Below are 20,505 nucleotides of genomic sequence, written 5' to 3'. Positions count from 1 at the left end.
GAGGGTTATTTCTACTCGTCTGTTATCACTTGGGTCATTCGGTATCAACGCATAGTCGTAATCAAAAATATTACGATTTTCGATTTTGTATGAGTGACATTTCAAGTGGATCCTGGGTTTCTGAAAGTGGACCAGAGGAAAGTCGAGTTTGGCTGGAAGGTGTAGAAGAGGTCAGATCGAAAAAATAAGGTCGTAATTGTGTTCAGCACCTTGAAAAACATACCATTCGATGTATCACACGGTTTGGGGTATTTTTTTCAATTTTACCCCAAATTGGAGGAGGGGGGGGGCTTTTTTAGTTATCACTTATCAGGCCTGTACTGTGAAAATATGATGTTTCGATCTACGTAAAAAGCATTTGAAATTATTCTGTGAATGGGAATTTTCGAACGTAGTCTCAAACTTGGAAAGTTCAACTTTCTACTTTTCATGATTCCTTAAACTTTTCAAAAATGTACTCACTCGACGAAGTGACTCAATATTTGATTGTTTATATTTTTCATAAAGATGAAGAATATCCCTGAAGAGGATATATGAATATCTGTTGAGACTTGAGACTGAGAGTCGATATGTATAGGAATAGGACAATGACATCATTATATCTTCCTTTAACAATAAAGACGATACACCCTCCTGCCTTCTAATTTACCATGTGTCTTAATCGTGGTTCGATTTCGTGCATAGGATATGGTTCAAGAGTAAAGCATACATACCTACCTATACATATGCTACGTATCGTATGTGTATTGTATACGTTGTTGTAGCGGAAAATTTTTCGCGATAATTCATCAACGTTGGTTCGTAGTGTACTTGTACATATAAAGCGCCATGCCCATAGCAAACGAGCGATAAATGCATAAATACTATTCACCATACTTTTTACTCGTTTGTACTATAAGTAGAATAATTATTATTCACAAACTAGGATACTAAAAGATCCATTTGAAAGAAATTTTAATTGGGTAAAACGCGATTTTAAAAAGTACCTATATAATATTTAACGGTAATTATAACGAACGAGCTTATACGCTATGTAATGTTAATAGGACGAGATAAATTTCAATGTTTGCGCGTTTTTGCGTTTCACGGTTTAGGTCGTCGGTCATCGTGATGGTGATGATTTTTTTTTTTTTTGCTGGTTCATTGATCCTGGTTGTGCCAAGTGTTTATTTGCTATACTTATGTATTGAAATTATCAAGTTTTGTTCATTTTTAAATTTTTTTTGATTGGGAAAAAAATTGTAGTTCTTTGTCAATTGAAAAAAAATTGAAAGTAAGCAGATGACTGGAAATTGCTGAGAACGAATACTCGATGTCACCAGCTTCCAGCTTTACTAGTACTTTACAAAAAAGATTGATGGTAGGAAAATTCTATAATGATTGAAAATACGCAAAATTTTCAGTTGTTATGTCAAAACTGCCCTTTGCCCTCAATTACTCAAAATTACCTGTCAACACTCAAAATTACCCATAATTACTCAAAATTACCGACAATTACTCAAAATTACCCGTAATTACCCAAATTACCCATATTCACCCAAATTACCTGTAATTACCCAAATTATGTGTAATTACTCAAATTACACGTAATTGTTCAAACTTGACCGATTACTCAAAATTACACATAATTACTCAAAATTACTGACAATTACTCAAAATTACCCGTAATTACCCAAATCACCCATATTCACCCAAATTACCTGTAATTACCCAAATTATGTGTAATTACTCAAATTACACGTAGTTGTTCAAACTTGACTGATTACTCAAAATTACCCATAATTACTCAAAATTAACCACAATTACTCAAAATTACCCGTAATTACCCAAATTACCTGTAATTACCCAAATTATGTGTAATTACTTGAATTACACGTAATTGTTCAAACTTGACTGAAGACTCAAAATTACCCATAAATACCAAAATTACCCGTAATTACCCAAAATCTCCTGTAAATACCAAAATTACCCGTAATTACCCACAATTACTCAGAATAACCCGTAATTACCAATATTACCCATAATTAACCAAAATCACCTATAAATTCCAAAATTTGAGAATTACACATGATTACTTATACTTACAATTGCTCAGAATAACTAATAATTATCTACCAAAATTACCCAAATGACCAGTATTTACCCAAATGTCCCAAATTACCTGTAATTATTCTAAATTTTTAGTAATTACTCAAAATTACCCATGAGTACCAAAATTACTAATAAGCTCAAAAATTACCTGTAATTACCCAAATTACTCATAACTATCCAAATCACAAGTAATTACTCAAATTATGTGTAATTATTCAAATTACACGTAATTGTTCAAACTCAACTGTAATTACTAAAAATTGCCCATAAATACCAAAATTACCTGTAAATACCAAAATTACCTGTAAATACCAAAATTATCTGTAATTACCCACAATTACTCAAAATAACCTATAATTACCAAAATTACCCAAATGATCAGTGCTATTTACCCAAATGTCCCAAATTACCCGTAATTACTCAAAATTCACAGTAATAACTTAAAATTACCTGTGAGTACCAAAATTACCCGTAATTACCCAAATTCTCATAATTTTCCAAATTACCCATAACTACCCAAATTACCCGTAAATTACCCAAATTACCCGTAGTACCTGTAGTTATTCAAAATCAGCTGTAATTACTCAAAATTACCTGTAAATACCAAAATTACCCGTAATTACCAAAAAAAATTTCAGAATGACCCGTAATTACCAAAATTACTCAAATGACCAGCAGTTACCCAAATTACCCGTAGTTATTCAAAATCATCTGTAATTACTCAAAACTGGTAAAGTGAAAATTACCTGTAATTACCTACAATTACCCGTAATTACTCAGAATTACCCACAATTACCGTAATTACCCAAATTATCACTCAAATTTTGTGGTAGTTACGCAAAATTTGTAGTAAATACGCGGTATTGCTGGTAATTACTTACTTGAGAAGTTGAGGTGAGTGGCAAATAGTAATCATTGGACTTGTAATTTAAAATGAAAATTTCTGGTAATTACTCGAAATTTTTTGGTTATTTCCAAAATTATTGAATCAACTTCTGTAATTTTGAGTAATTGTTGGTAATTTAAAGTAATTTTCCGTAATTTTGAGTAATTACCATTTTGGTATTGAATCAAAATTACTGGAAAATACGCAAAATCACTATTCACTGACCACTAATTACGCTATAACTATTGGTTCTTTTGCAAACTTTCAGGTAATTACTAAAAATTACTCAAAAATTCTCAAAATTATGGGTAATTGCTCAAAAATTTGTATTATACCGGTAATTACTGATAATTTCTCTTGATTACAGCTAGTTAATAACGATCGACACCAATTATGGGCAATCACCAAAAATGGTCGGTAGTTAGCTGCCTTTGATTACCCAAAATTTCAGCAATTTCCAAAAATTACCGAGTATTGCGATAAATTACCAGTAATTACCAAAAATTATGGGTATTTTTTCCTGAGAGTGAGTTGAGTTTTACGAGTACGTCTCCTAGAATTTCGGTTCAAATTTTCGTACCTTCCTCGCATTTCTTATTCAATATTCATGGCAGTATCAGATTGAAATTCAAGCACAATGGTTTTTAAAATTCTAGTTCATATTCTATTGAAATTACAGTTTCATTACTCGAGAGAAAATTTCACACTCACAATATTTTTTATTCGAATTTTATATCTTCCAATTCGTATCCGTTGCTTCTGTAGGAGCGAGTAAGTAGGTAATTTGGTTGCGTGTATTTTTTTTCATTTTTATTTTTTTTTTCAAATAAACCGACACTTGCACTTCACTAACACTATCACTTGGTTTAAAAATCATTATAAATGGGCATAAATTAAGATCAAAGGTAACGATTAAAATTGACCATCGAATCGATGTAAAAAATGAAAAAAATTTGAAAGAAATAAAAACAAAATTAAAATGCGAATTTAAATTCGAATATTTGTGTAATCTTGAAAAATCAAAATAATAATGGGACCAAAAAAATGGGCAAAAACACACACGCACACAAGCAATCGAATACGGAAAAAAAAATTTAGGCAGCACAAGGCCAAATGAACTTTTCGCCAAGCGGACGGAGGCTTATACTGTATTTGGATGGGTTATGCGTGGTTTTTTTTTTCATCATCCGCTTGGTCCTACCTAGAGAACGGGGGCCTATCGCACGTTACTTTGTCGTTACAATGTGTGCGTATTTCGCGATGTTTGCCAATTGCTTAGTGGTTTTTTTTTCAGGTCATATTACGCGGTCGTTGACTTTGAACGATCGCTAATCTGTGAGTTGTGAGAGAGTGAACGTTTCAATGAACTTGTTCGCTGAAAATATCAACTGGCGAATTTTTTTCTCTATCTCGACACTGAATGACGTTGGTGGTGAGGGGCGAGCGGAGTGGTGAGCGTAAAGTGCGCCGATACGGTTGGCGAATTTTTAGATGCTCGTCGTGAACTCTCTGAATACGTATGTGTGCAGAGAGAGAGATAGATGGATACGAATGCGGTCTCGTATTTGATTATTAGTTTTAGGTTATTTTTTCCTATTCGTTTGGTGTTTTTTTTTTTTAGACAAACGTGTTCTCGAAAAATTCTCTTCTAACCTACTGGCATATTAGAAATAAAGCTTTCACTAGTGGTTTCGAGTATACATAATTTTAGAGATGTTTAGTTGAAAATCCAGTCTACGTATCGTAGTAAAATGAGTTGATAATTCCTATACGAGTTGACGAATTAAATTTGGGTATTTTTTGAATATTTTACGCGTCCAAGATAATTTTCAAAGTAATTATTACGATGTCTGGCAAAGTTCGAGGGAACTAATTATCTCGTGGCGAAGGGATTTGAATTTGAAGCGGGTTATTTTTCCCTGTTGTGGAATCTGGACACTTGTTGAATGCAGTTATGTAGTACATTTTTACTAACTTGAATACGTTTGTGCACGTGTTTCAGGTTTCGTGATTTCTTTTGTTTGTTTTTCTTTTCGAATAAGTGTCGGAAACGTTTAGGGTGGTCTTGTTCTTACGAGAAGTTCATTTTAATTTATTACAGTGTGTGATGATAAATTGTGGTAAAAATTACGTACGCGAGTTATTTTGACGTTCAGTTCAATGTTTTCTATTTTGTGTTGTTGTTTGACTGTCTGACCTGAAAAAAAAAAACTGAGCTGTTGCGATTTCAAGTTTTTTTTTTTTTTTTTTTGTACGTGAGGGTTGCAAAATTTAATAACGAATTGGCAGTTCTCTCAAATTTTCGTAATTACCGTAAATTTTAGTAAATTGCGGCAAATTTCCGTAAATTACGACAATTTTTGGTGAGCTGCAATGAATGTTCTTCCAGAGGAGTGTTATTGAAAAGGGATTTGTGCGGAAAAGAAAAATTTTCAAAATATTTTTACAGACTTCAATTTTTGATTTTTTGTTTCAACTAGTGGAGGGAGGGAGGAGGGGGATTTTTGCCAGAGTAAGTACCAAGATTGTTTGTAGGGCCAAGGGGGGGGGGGGTTTCTTAAAGGGAATTATATCTGATATAGAATGATTCTGACCAGAAAAAAAAAATTTTCACAAAAATTGTAGGTACAAACATTTTTAAATGTTTATTGGGGGGGGGAGAAGAACGCGTAGGTGGCTCCATACAACAAAAAAACAGTATTTTTTAGAGCTGAAAATGAAAGGACCGACGAAGTCCGTCCTTTGAGAAGGAAATTACATATTTGGATAAGTAAGCTAAAATGGTCAAAGTCTCGCTTTCTGTCAAAAATAACACAAAATCTTGCTCTTTGTCTAAACTCTATTGTTTTTTTTGTTTTTTTTTTTTTTGAAAAAAATTGTCGCTTTTTTGCCACAAAAAATCCAAAAACTTTCAATTTTTTTCAAAAGTTACCCAAAGTTTTGCAATGTGCCTAAAAATGCCGAAAAGGCTCACATTGTGTCTCAAAACTTGAAAATATGTAGTTTTTGTTTTTTCGACTAAAATTGAGAAAAAGTAAAATTTTTTCGCAATAAAATTGCTGAAAAGTCCAACTTTTGCTCTTTTTTTCGAAAACTAGATACTCAAAAGTTTCGCTTTTTTGCCAAAAATTTCCCTAAAATTATTGGCAGTTTTGCTTTATAACAAGAATTTTTGCTATCTCAAAAACTGACAAAAATTTGACTTTTTTCACAAAAAATTTTCACAGATGTCTTTTTTTCAGAGAAATTGTCAAAAGTTTTGCTTGTTTTCCTGAAATTTCCAAAAAATACCTTTTTCCTGCTAATAGCTCCCAAAAAATCATACTTCTTTTCTGCTAAAATTAGTCATTTTTTTTTTTGCAAAAAATTCTTCAAAGTCTAATTTTTGTCCAAAAAGTTTGTATAAGTCAGACTTATTTTCAAAAATTGCCAAAAAGTACTTTTTTTTTGCCAATAGCTCTCAGAAAGAACTATGTTTTCCTCAAATTATTAATTTTTCTTTTTTACAAAAAGTAGTTTTCAAAAGTATTTTCCTGAAATTTCCAAAAAGTCTTTTTTCCTGCGAATAAGTTCTACTTTTTGCTAAAATTGTCATTCAAACTTTTTTACAAAAATTTGACAAATCTTTTGCAATAAATTTCAAAAAGTCTCATTTTTGTCCAACAATTTTGTAAAAGTCAGACTTATTTTGAGAAATTGCTAAAAAGAACCTTTTTTTTTGCCAATAACTCCCAAAACGTCTTACTTTTTGTTAAAATTATCATTTTTGCTTTTTTACAAAAATTTTACATTTTTTTCAAAAGCCACCCAAAGTTTTGAAATGTGCCAAAAAATGCCGAAAATGCTCGCTTTTTCTCTCAAAATTTGAAAATAGTCTTTGTTTTTTCGACTAAAATTGCGAAATAAAAAAAAGTTGTTAGAAATTGCCCTTTTTTTCGAAAACAATTTTTTTTTTTTGCTATTTGCTTATTTTCTGAAATTGCCAAAAAGTACTTTTTTCCTGCCAATAAGTTATACTTTTTGCTAAAATTGTCATTTCAACTTTTTCACAAAAATTTGACATTTTTTTGAAAAAAATTCCAAAAAGTCTCATTTTTGTCCAAAAATTTTGTAAAAGTCTGACTTATTTTCAAAAATTTCCAAAATGTACCTTTCTTTGCCAATAGCTCCTAAAAAGTTCTAAGTTTTGCTAAAATTATTAATTTTTTTTTTTTACAAAAAATATAATTTTTTTTGCAAAAAAATTTTTGAAAGTGTAATTTTTTATAAACAATTTTTAAAGGTTTTGCTTATTTCCTGGAATTGCCAAATATGACTTTTTTCCTGCTAATAGCTCCCAAGAAGTCCTCCTTTTTGCTAAAATTGTCATTTTAGCTCTTTTACAAATATTTGACACTTTTTTGTAAAAAATTCCAAAAAGTCTCTTTTTGGTTCAAAAATTTTGTACCTAATACTCAGTCTACTTATTCTCAGAAATTGCCAAAAAGTACCTTTTTTTTGATCAATGGCTCTCAAAAAATTTCATTTTTTATTTTTTTCAAAAATTTGACTTTTTTTTTGCAAAAAATTCCAAAGTTTTATTTTTATTCCAAAAATTTTGTAAAAGTCTTACTTATGTTCAGAAATTGTCAAACAGTGTCTCTTTTTCGATAATATATTAGATTGCATGATCGCATCTTCTATTTGCCAATAATTCTCCAAAGCTCCTGTTTTTTTTTTTTTTTTGTTAAAATTGTCAAAGTTATGTTTTTTACAAACAAATTTGAATAATCCTCACTTTTTAGCTAAATTATAAAGTCTTGCTTTTTTATGAAAAGTTGCCAAAAATTCTCGTTTTTTTTCAACAAAGTTTCAAAAAAGTTTTTTTTTTGGCAACACTTGAAAAAAAAAATAATTATTTTGTTTGCTTGATTTCCTAAAATGTCCTATTTTCTGCTTGAATCATAAAGTTTTACTTTTTGACAAAAATTATCGGTTTTTAGCGAAATTTTTGAAAGGCTTTATCTGTTTTCCAAAAATTACTCAAAAGTCTTGCTTTTTTGCCAAAAATTGCCAAAAAAGTGAGTTTTTTTTGATAAAATTGTCGAAAAAGTCTTCAGCAAAATTGCTCAAAAGTGTCAATTTTTTGCAACAAAATTCCAAAAAATTTAACTTTTTTCAAAAATTGTTCAGAAATTGTGCTTTTTTGCCAGAAATTGCTCAGCATCCTTTCATTCTGCTAAAATTGTCAAAGTCTCGCTTTTTCATTAAAATGTTGCAAAATATGTAGTTCATTTAAAACCAAAATACATATTTCAATTTGTAATGTTGTTTTTTTAGGGTGATTGTTTTTCTACATTAAAATGTTTTGCTGGCGTTTTGTCATTTTTTCAATTTTTTTTGAGTAGGTCCCAAAGTTACATTTTTTTTGAAAAAAGTAGAGTTCGAGCTTTGATTATGATCCAATACTTTGAGGCCTGAGAATCGTAAGCTCTATTCGAGTTTTTCAACGAGCTTTGCTCAAATCAAAAATTGAATTTTCGTGAAAATGACCGGAGCAAGAGCGGTGAATGGGCTCGTACTTTGAATTCGAGCCCAGGACGACGAACTCGTACCTCTATTGCTCATCGTCATCGTGAACGTAGGTAGCTCTTGAATCTAGATAGATATGGTACAGAAGATATACATATAAAAAAGTAAATTAGTCGCAACTACGACGAAGTGAGAGAAAAGATGATGAGTACGAGGTTGATGAGATGAGACCACAGAAGGATACACACGACAGTGGTGGAAGGGTGGGTGGTGGGTAAGCAAGACGCAAAATATCTATAGGTACTCAGCAATGTACCTACGTAATACGTATTAGGTAAAGTTTTAATACGTTCAGAGAAGTCGGTATCGCATCGCATCGCAGGCAGATCTCCATCCATCTCTGGGCTTCTGTCTCTATCTATCCATCTGTCTGTACGTCTGTCTGTATTTCTCTCTATGGTAACGCTGGCTGACTGGCTGGCTGGCTGAGGTGAGGCGGTGTGTGGTACATACAACGGTGGCGGCGGCGATATTTCGTACATAGGTAGGTACATTCCGGCGGTATAATTTATTCCGGACGTATCGAATATGCCTTGGGAAATCTCTAAAACATTGTGTCAGTAACACGAATGATATAAACCACCCCAGACAACCCTAGCCGCAAACTTACCTCGATATGTTTGTTGCATTGAGCAGCATCGCCCCCTGCCTTACCGGACTCGTACCATCCATCGAACACGCGGCAAATATACAAAACTTGAAATGTAATTATCAGAGGTGTAAAACTAATTTATGGAACTGCCAATGCCAGACAATTACAATGTTGGGAATTTCATCGGTCTCGGTCTCGCAAAACATATACGATAGCTACGTACATGTGTATTACGTAATACGTACCTACTACGACGACGAGCGTAGTCGCGGTATTGTTTCTCTTCTCTACCCCCTTTTTCCAATCATCTACAGTAATATGCGTGTAGGTAGGTATAATACGATTGGGATGCCAATATTCACCCTTATTACTCTCGCTTTCTTCGTCATTGTCTCTCTCTCTTGATGTAATAATATGCTATATGCTGTTCTTGTTTTCATTCTACGTATTACATACTTATGGGTATAGAGCATCGCTGATGTAACTGAAATTATATACGGAAGGGGGAAGGATTCTTCGATATTAGAACGTCGAATGGATAGTGTTGGGTTAATGATGGAGTGATCAGACAATTTTTGAGATATATTTCCCATTTTTCATCAATTTTTCTGTAGATTATGACTATTATGAATATATTAACGATATGGATCTTGAAGGTGAGGGTTGAAAATCTTTCGAATTAGATTGAAACTGGAAGTGTATATTGATATGTAAGATTTCCATTCATTATGCGAAAACTTTTCATGTTCTAATCTGTGATTCGTTGAATCCCCTATTCCACTAAACATTTTGGCAAGTGTCTCATTTCAATTACATTGTATTGTAGCGATTTTTCTTCATTTCTTACGAATCGTTACTGTATAATTTATTGACGTTGTGGTAGGATAATCTACCAAAGTTATCACTGCGTCGTAGCTCAGGTACTTGATTCGGAATTATTTGTACATTGACGCCGTTTCAAGTTTAATCAAAGTCGTTGAAATTCATCAAAATTACCTATACCTAACAGAATTTCAATGATTTTCCATTACAGTTATTTACGGAAATTGAAGTGGCCTACCTGACATTTCGGTATTTTACGCTTCAATTGTGGCTACATACTGATAATTTACTAAAAAAAAAAAAAAAAAAAGAAATCAGTAGCTACCAAGTCTTGATAATCTTGCAAAATTGGTTGTAATTCATCAAAGATTACTGTAATTAATCAAAAATACAGCTATCTACCAAAAATTACAGAAATTTGCCTAAAATTACAGTTATTTACTAAAAAATAACAGAAATTTTCAAAAAATGACAGAAAATGACTAAAAATACAGTAATTTATCAAAAATGCAGTAATCTACCAAAAATTACCATAATTCATCAATTATAAAAAATGGTCAAAATTCACCACTAATAACAAAAAATTACCACAAATTATAGTAACTTACCAAAAATTACTGTAATTTACCAAAAATACAGCAATATACCATAAATTACAACAATTAGCCTAAAATTACAGTTATTTACTAAAAATAACCGAAATTTACAAAAATGACAGAAAATAACTAAAAATTACAGTAATTTACCAAAAATACAGCAATCTACCAAAAATTACCGTAATTCATCAATTATAAAAAATGGTTGTAATTCACTACAAATAACAGAAAATTACCACAAATTACAGTAACTCACCAAAAATTACTGTAATTTACCAAAAATACAGCAATGATCAAGAATTACTGTAATGTATCAATTCTGAAAAATGGTCAAAATTCACAACAAATGAAAGAAAATTACCACAAATCACATTAACTTACCAAAAATTACTGCAATTTACCAAAAATTACTGTAAATTACCAAAAATTAATGTAATTAACCAAAAATACAGCAATGTATAAAAAATTACAGCAATTTCCTTGAAATTACGGTAATTTTCCAAGATACAGCAATTTGCCAAAAATAACAGTAATTATTTTGATTTTGAAAAATGTGAGAAGTTTTTGTAAAATAACAGAAAATTACCAGAAAGAAATCACAGTAACTTACTAAAAATTACTGTAATTTACCAAAAATACAGCAATCTACCAAAAATTACAGTAATTTTCTAATTATGAAAAATGATCAGAAATTTACCATAAATAATGGAAAATTACCAGAAATTACAGTAACTTATCAAAAATACAGCAATTTTTCTGAAATTACAGTAATTTTCCAAAATACAGTAATTTTGATAAATGACAAAGATTTACCAAAAATAGCAGAAATTTCAGTAACTTACTAAAGATTTCAGTTACTGCAAAAAATTACTGTAATTTACCAAAATATAGCAGTCTGCCAAAAACTACAGCAATTTTCCTAAAACAACAATAATTTACCAACTATGAAAAATGTCAGAAATTTACGTAAAGTAAAAGAAAATTACCAGAAATTACTGTAACTTACCAAAAATTACTGTAATTAACCAAAAATTGCTGTAATTTACCGAAAATACAGCAATCTATCAAAAATTACAGCAATTTGCCGAGTATGAAAAATGAAAAAAATTTACCAGAAATGACTGTAATTTACCAAAAAATTATGTACTTGGATTAATTATCAAAAGCTACTGCAATTTACTAACTATTACAATAATGGTATTTTATCATCGTTTATAGTCGGTGTACCAAAATTTGTGTTGATTTACCAAATAAAAGTTTGTTACATCAATTCATCAAAAATTAAGGTAATTGGTCAAAAATTAAAATACTTCATCGAAAACAATGAGAAGTGAGTCAGCAAATTTACAAGAATTTTCACCAAACATTACAAAATTTTACAAAGAGTTACATTATCAAAAGTTTTTGCCCTAGTTTAAATGGCGATCTGTCAAAATTGAGGGTAAATCTAAATTATTAATAATTATGGTAATTTACCAATATTTATGGTGATTTACCAAATAGTGTTCTATCAATATTTTTATGGCCATTCACCAAAAATGATTGTAATTCACTAGTGATTATGGTAATTTACCAATATGTATGGTAATTTACCAATACTTCTGGTAATTTATCAATATTTATGGCAATTTACCAGTAATTACAGTAATTTACCAGTAAATACAGTAATTTACCAGTAATTACAGTAATTTACCAATACTTATTTACGGTAATTTACCAATATTTACTATTTCATTTTTACTTACCAAAAATTATGGTAATTTACCATGAATTACGGTTATTTACCGTAAATTACGGTAATTGATTATAAATTGCAAAAAAATTGATCCTAAAATGTATGAGAATTTTCATTCAATTTTACGGTGTTTTATTAGGAATTACATTACCAAAAAAAAGTTGGTAATTTACTGGTAATTACAGTAATTTACTTGTGAGTCGTGATTAAAGTAATTTACCGGTAATTTACCAGGGATTATAGTGATATGCCAATATATACTGTGATATCTAATACATTAAAAATTACAGTAATTTCCTAAAATCACCCAAAAATTACGGTAATTTACCTAAAATTACCCTTAAATTACGATAATTTACCAAAAATACCGGTAATTTACCAAAAATTACGGTAATTTACCAAAAATGCCGGTAATGTACCAAAAATTACGGTAATTTACCAAAAATTACGGTAATTTACCGAAAATTACGGTAATTTACCAAAAATTACGGTAATTTACCAAAAATTACGGTAATTTACCAAAAATTACGGTAATTATCGAAAATGATTTTTATTTGCTGATTATTATGACAATTTATACCGAAAATGTGAATTCAGGTAACTTCCCAAACACTTGGCCACCTGCTTGAATTATGATAATGTTCCTTACCAAGATTACTGTAATTCACCAGAAGTTGAAATGTTCATGAAACTATACCCCGAGCTGCTTAAAATTTATAGAAATCGTCATCATTATTAGGTGTCTGAACTCCGAACAATTACGAAATCCTGTTTTTTTTTTTGCAACTGTGATTAATGACTATAAATATAGTTGATGTTGTTTGGTTTCGGTTTTGGTTTTAATTCATCATTTTTTTCTCTTTGAATTTAAATCGCTACTTCCGACACTTGGAAAAATTTTAAAGATCATTTTGAAATGAAATTGTTCAAAGTATTAATAATTTATAGGAGTAACTTGAGTGGAACCCCATACTCTTCATTTCCTACTCTTTTCAACTCAAAAGTAGGTATGTTGTATATACTTTAAAGCCTGACAAATATTGACATTTATGTCCATTTTGGCATTTGAAAGGTACAATATATTTCACGTGCTGATATTCTCGAACGTATTTCGATTGGAATTGTGTTATTAAAAATAATAAATTTTATTCGCGTATCGTCTTTGACCTAACCTTTGACAAAACAAAAATATCATTCGAACAAATTCAACTCGTACATATTGCAGCACGTTCCGCATGATGCGAACGTACGAGTACATATTACGTATACTTACGTACATTTATGTAGAATTTTTCGTACATTTAATTTTTTTTTTATCTTATTTTTCGCTGCCCTTCTCCCTCAGGCCTCAGTCTATGAAATTCGCCGGTCACGGCCTCTCCGGCGCGGCGCAATGCTGCGTTGTACATAGATGTTTTCGGTAGCGTGTGCGGTGGTTATACTCGACGTATGTATGTAGTATGCTTGTGGCAAATTAACGAATTATTACCCCCCTGCCTGCCCCCTCTCTGCTGCTACTACCACAACAGCTCGTCCTCGTGTACTGACTGACTGACTGGCGTATATACTCGTACATACACTTTATATTATATTTGCGCAATAAAGTAATTAAAATTGATATTTATTTAGGTTATTGCGATTTGGACGTCGAGTGAGCGAGATAGATAGATAGAGAGGGCGAGAAAAGCGAAAATAAAAAAAAATGAAAGAAAGAAAGAACGAAAAAAAAACACACATAAAGAATTAAGCAAACAGGAAGAGAGAATTTTAGGTTAATGACCTAAATAACCCGCGCGAAATGTCTTTAAACGTTGTTGTTGGATAACGTTTTTTTTTTCGCACACATGTGTGTGCGTGTGGACGGGTGTAAATGTGAACGTTTTTTTCGCCAATTTTTTTTTCTCTCTCTCTGTGTGTGTGTTTCGCTTTCGATTTCTGTTCGCGCGATGAAATAATACCTACGACTACGTATAGTCGGCTAACGGGGTCGGAGGCCCTGAACGAGGGGGTTCGCTCAAAATGTACTCGGAGTGCCTCTTCGATGGTGGTATTAAAGTGACGGTGCTGGCGTTGAGAAAACTTTTCCGTAATGCGATATCATTGTTGTATACGGCGAAATTTATTATCTATAGTGAAAATAAAACGACGCTGATAACGAGGAGGAAGTATTAAAACGCATTAGCGACCGTGTACTGTACTCGTATACGCGACTTAGTCTAGAGGTGGTTTCTCTACATGACGAAAATGTACGTATACGAATACGATTGTACTGGTATTTGAAAATGCACTGTAAAAGTGAACCCGTCGTCGTGTAAAAATTGCAGATAATGTCATCGAGCTGAAAAAAAATGCGACCCGTATGACATCTTGACGTAAAAGGGCCACAAGCAGGAGAGGAGGTGAAGGAAGAAGACTGATCGAAGCTTGAAAAGTGATGCAGCTTACATCATGTTGATGTTGTTGTTGTAATGGGTGATTGAGAAGAGTGATCCATGATCATAGTTTGTGAAATGGTTGGGTGCACTTTTGAATAGGTAGCAACGAGTAGAAAATGCGGAGTGGAGTGCATTGCTGTGTAATTGGATGCCTGCATAGTGAGAATGTGTCTTTTTATACGATCTATGTGTAGTGCAAGTTGCACATGTGTGTTTTGAAGGAGATGGATACAGTTTGCAAAATATGAATAGAACTGGTGTGATGGATGATCTGTGGAAAACTTAAAGAGGTCTGAGAATTTTGCCTATTTAAAAAAATGAAAAAAAATATCAGGCAATGTTGCAATTTTTACTGCTAAAATTTTTGCTCTGGAATCGAGGAGTTTTGTAATTGTAAATTAATTAGAAGTTGTGTGCTCAAAATTGTGGAACATTACAAAAATTCGTCAATTTCAAGAATTTTTAATTGATGAATTTTTTGAGTAAGATCTGAGAGACTGTGGTAAAACGGGGGGGGGGGTCTGATTTTTTTCTGAATTTTTAGAGCTGAAAAAATGGAAAACAGATTACGTAGAATTTTTTTTCAATTTTTGAGTCATTTCGAACCTTCTTCACACCCTCTCATTTAACTGTGACTCTCGAGTGGCTCTAGATACTTTTTCTAGATGATTAATTTCAATTTTTTCTAGTCGAAAAATATGTTCGATTCTGGCTGACGAATTTTTGCTCATATTTTCCAACATTTGGCACCTTTATGTCCCCTTCAGGCTTTGAACGAGATTAGAAAGCAATGATACATAATAGTCGGGGGGCCCGCATAAGGATCACCTGTACCCCCTGCCGATTCTCCGGGACAACTTTTTTCTTAAAGGGGAAGTCCTAAGGAACATAGGAACATTTCTAGCTCTTGTCCTCAAAAAAAAAGTGGCCCTACTTACAAAATGGCGGCCATTTTGATTGACAGGTCAGCCAAAATCGCAGGTTTTGCGTTCCAACGTCGGACTTTCACAGAATTTTTTAAACCTTACAAGAGTAGATCGAAAGAGCAGCCAAAAATTCATCACCTGTCAAAATTTCAAGTGCTAAAGTGCGTTTTTCGATTTTTGGTGAATTTTTGAAAATCAAATTTAGCCCAAAAATGAGGAAAAAATCAAAATTTTACCAAATTGACCAAGAAAGCTGAAATTTGGGATATACCCTATTTTCGACCTGCCACATCGATTGGAAACTGTTTCAACCCGTTTTGACCAGTTCTGGAGCCTCCAGCAGATTTAAACTCGAAATTCCCACAAAATTTTCATCAAATGGAGTTGGAAAGCCGAAATTAATTCTGCAAACTAATTTCAATACGCTGCGAAGTCGACTGTATGTATTTCAAGTTGTTTTAGAGCCTCCAGCAATTTTTTGGAAATTACTGGAGCCTCCAGTTAATTTTTGAAACTTGAAATTTTCCCAAAACTTCATCAAATGGGGTTAGCAAGCCGAAATTTACTCTTCAAACTAATTTCAATACAATATGAAGTCGACTGCATGGTGGTTCCAAGTGGTTTTGAAACTTCCAGCTGCTTTTTAGAAATTTCAATTCTCCTAAAAATTGCTGGAGGCTCCAGAACTGCTCAAAACGGTTTGAAACAAATTCCAATCGATTTGGGAGGTCGAAAATAGGATATATTCCAAATTTCAGCTTTCTAGGTTAATTTGGTAAAACTTTGATTTTTTCTCACATTTTGGCCAAAATTTGATTTTTGAAAATTCGCCAAAAATCGAAAAAGGCACTTTAGCACTTGAAATTTTGACAGATGATGAATTTTTTCCTGCTCTTTCGATCTACCTTTGTACGGTTTAAAAAATTCCGTGAAAGTCCTATGTTAACATATTTCTGCTGACCTGTCAATCAAAATGGCCGCCATTTTGTAAGTAGGGCCACTTTTTTTTTGAGGACAAGGGCTAGAAATGTTCCTTAGGACTTCCCCTTTAAGAAAAAAGTTGTCCCGGAGAATCGGCAGGGGGTGCAGGTGATCCTTATGCGGGCCCCCGACTATAAATGTTGAAAGATTGTTGGAAAAATTTTGAGTCATGACTCGAATCCCGATTTGTCTTTTGGTGTTTGAAATTTCAAAAGTCCAATACCACAAATACCGATTATTTTTTTTTTTTTGAAAAACTTATATTTCATTTACTCAGAAGAGAAAAAACTGTTGTGCAATTTTTCAACATTTTCAGAGGTCTAATTTATATCGTGATATGTTCAAAATTGTCTGATTTTTAAAAATTATGTAAAACTGTCAAAAAAGTGGAAAAATTGTTTAAAAAAAAAAAAAAAAAAAACCAGTTTTCCTACTTGAGTATAATACAATTTACGATTGAGAGGAAATTTTCCATGGAGAGTTTTTTTGGAAACGAAAATTTCTGTTAATTTTTAAATCCATTATCCATAAATTTGCATAGAAATTTATGAAAGAAAATTGTTGTAAATGGCGAGAAAATTGTAAAAAAAGCGTTTTATTTTTGCGAAATATTAATTAAATTGTTTAAAACGAAAGAAAATGTCAAAAATTTGTAAATGATTGAAAATTTTTCAAGTCACAATAAGTTGATAATGATGACAGTTATTTCAAATTTTTTTCAAAATAAGATTGGACTGCCAACCTCATTTCAAAGAAAAAAAATATAAATTTCTAGTAACTTTCTGGAAAGTTTCCGCAAGTTTCCAAAATACATATAAATTTCTAGAAATGTATCATCTTTGAATACAATCAAATTATGATGGAAAAAATTTTCATAAAAACAGTTGAAAAACTGAAATTTTGTATGAATTGTCAAAAAGTGTTGGTCTTACCAAAAATTGATAAAAATTTCCGCTTTCTTGCCAAAAATTTCAAATTGGTCACTTTTTTCCAAAAATTGACCAAGTTTCGCTTTTGTCAACATTTTCGAAAAAATTCATTTTTTGTCAAAATTTGCATAAAAATATTTTGTAAGTATTACTTTTTCGTCAGTAAATTTTAAGAAGTCTCACTTTTTTGCCAGAGTTTCACTTTTCTGCCAAAAATTTGCCAAAAATGTCTTGCCTATCATCAAAAAGTTCCGAAGCAGTCTCACTTTTCTGATGAAAATCTGGAAAGTGTATCATTTTTCTGACAGGATTTATCGAAAAGTCCTGCTTTTTGCTGAAATTGTCAAAGTCTCAATCGAGTTTTGTTTTATTGTTTGAATTTTAAATGGAATGTTCATTGTTTCGTTTTTTCAAAAATAATTTTTTACTTGAAATGTTCTGTTTTCTTTGGCAATTTTTTCTACATTTTTGGTTCCTCTTTTGTACATTTTTGATCATTAAAACTATTTTTTTTTTTTTTTTTTAAATTAGAAAAGTTTAATTTTTTGCCATTTTTTACTAGATATGAGACATGAGGTGATTTTTCATGATCTTTTTTTTGCTTTCATCCCTGAAAGTGTTCATTGTTTCGTTTTTTCAAAAATAATTTTTTACTTGAAATGTTCTGTTTTTTTTGGCAATTTTTTCTACATTTTTGGTTCCTCTTTTGTACTTTTTTGATCACTAAAATTACTTTTTTTTGGAAAAGTTTTATTTTTTGCCATTTTTTACTAGATAAGTATAAGACATGAGGTGATTTTTTTATGATTTTTTTGGGGATTTCCTGTAAAAAAAAATCCTGCAATTTTGAGACCTCCAACTGAAGGTGAAAAAAGAATAAAACAAAACAGGAATAAAAAGTTTCAAGTTTGCCAACATTTTGAATATCTTTTTTTGATTTTTTTTTTGCAAATTCATATTTATAAAGACATTTGTTTTCTCGGAAAGGAGGTTATTTAGAAAGATTTTGACCAAACACAAAAAATTTTCAAAAATTTTTACTCGAGTACGTCAATTTTTGATTTCATTTTTGGAATTTTTTCCAGTTTTTGGAGGGTTTAAGGGAGGGAGGTTTTTGCTAAAAAGGTAGATTATTTAGAAGAATTCTGACACAGGAATGGTGAATTTTCAAGAAAATGTTACCAAATCTATTTTATTCTATTTTTTTGCGATGTTTTTCTACTTCAACTTTGGAAGGCTCTATACAAATGTACCCACAAAAAGCCAAGTGAAGAGGGAGTTTTTTTTTCTTGAAAAGGGGCTCACTTAGATGCCTTGGAAGTAGGTACGCTGACGCAAAAATGGAAAATGACTTTTTTTAATCGCAGAGCATCGTTTTTGAACTTGAATGAGGAAAATTAAAAAAATTCAACAACTTGATGCTTTCATCAATAGTGATTATTATAATAATATACCTACGCAAATTTTATTTTCTGAGATACTGTGTTTTTTTTCAATTTTTTCTATTACTTACGAGACCAATCTTGGAATTGCAACTGAAAAAAAAAACAAAATTAAAGAAGCGATATGAATATTCCAATTATTCCCTTCTCCCAACTTCTCACTCCCCTTCAATATGATAGGATATGACTGACTCTTCCTGCTGAAAACTGCAGCAATCTAAAATTAATTATAAGTGATTAAATTGAGTATCATGTAATTAAAAGAACACTTTTTTCAAAATACTAATCCTTCGATGCATTTTTCTATGTTACAGGATAAGAAACACAGATTGAGTTTCGACGCCATTCAATTGACGAAGGATACCCGACCTTCGAATCTGTGTATCAGGGAAACGTCGTCAAGCTTTTCACCCATTGAAAATAAATTTTCCGTTTCGGAGGCGAAATAAATATTATGCATTTCTTAATAACCGTTCGACGTATTGGCCACCGACGCCATCTTCGACGATTGTTTATTGTTACATGAGTACCTAATTATTAAGTTTTTTTTTCTTCTTTTTTTTTTTTATTGTAGCATCGTAGACTACACGTCATGATTATTTTACCTGTTTTTTTTTCTTTCTTTGCTTTCTTGTTGTTTCTCTGTGTAATATACGATTTTATAATAATTTTGTTGTAATAAGGATTTATATTTTTATTTGAATAAAATTTTGTTCTATTTGTTGGCTTGGTTTATTCTGCTGTGAGGGTTGAGGGTGGAATTGGAGATGAATGAGTGAATGGAATAAGACAAGTGAGCTGGAGTAAGAGAGAACTGAGAAGTGAGAAGTGAAAGGGTTTTGTGTGGATTTTTATTTTGGCAGGGGTGAGTTTAATTTGGATTTTGGAGTGGAGATGTGAATGTTATTTGGGGAAGTACCTATCTTCAATCTTGTAATGAATGAAATGAAGTTCTAATTTGGTCAAAGTTGAGGTTTTCAAAGAGATTTTTCATTTTTGTTCGAAAATTACGATTTAGTAGTTGATAATGGAATAAAATGAGAAGGATTTTGAAAGAGTAATGCTGGAAAAGAAGATTAAAATGTAGTAAAATGAATTTAAATTGTACATAAATTTGTATCATAGTTTATTAAGGGGATATTCTCAATACACCAAATTTTCTCATTGCATAACCAAAATGCCTTATTTTACATTAGTCTTATGGAACAAACTTTGATATAATTATTCAGAGCCGCGGATGAACGGAATGGGCTCAAATTTGAAATATATATTTTTCAAGACATTTCGAACAATCCTATGCATGCGTTTGTCGATACGTTAAATAGTTTTCGAAAAAATACACTTTTAAAAATGTTGGATTTTTCACCAAAAAGTCCCAAATTTCATTAAACCGTATTTTTTCGAAAACTATTTAACGTATCGACAAACGCATGCATAGGATTGTTCGAAATGTCTTGAAAAGCATATATTTCAAATTTGAGCCCATTCCGTGCATCCGC

General features: G+C 31.5%; 1 protein-coding gene across 4 annotated transcripts in view; it reads left to right on the top strand.

Moving 5' to 3' along the window:
- The window catches only part of LOC135836307 (doublesex- and mab-3-related transcription factor 1-like), a 267,274-nt gene extending 247,548 nt beyond the window's left edge, over positions 1–19,726 (top strand). For all 4 annotated transcript variants that reach the window (XM_065351071.1, XM_065351061.1, XM_065351081.1 and 1 more), the window contains one exon: positions 19,321–19,726. In XM_065351071.1, the coding sequence (XP_065207143.1) occupies positions 19,321–19,455 (135 nt within the window). In that variant the 3' untranslated portion in view covers positions 19,456–19,726. The remainder of the gene's footprint in view (positions 1–19,320) is intronic.
- The last annotated feature ends 779 nt before the right edge of the window (positions 19,727–20,505 follow it).

Source organism: Planococcus citri, chromosome 1 (genome assembly GCF_950023065.1).
Source record: "Planococcus citri chromosome 1, ihPlaCitr1.1, whole genome shotgun sequence".
Lineage (NCBI taxonomy): Eukaryota > Metazoa > Arthropoda > Insecta > Hemiptera > Pseudococcidae > Planococcus > Planococcus citri.
This window is presented reverse-complemented; position numbering and strand designations above follow the sequence as displayed.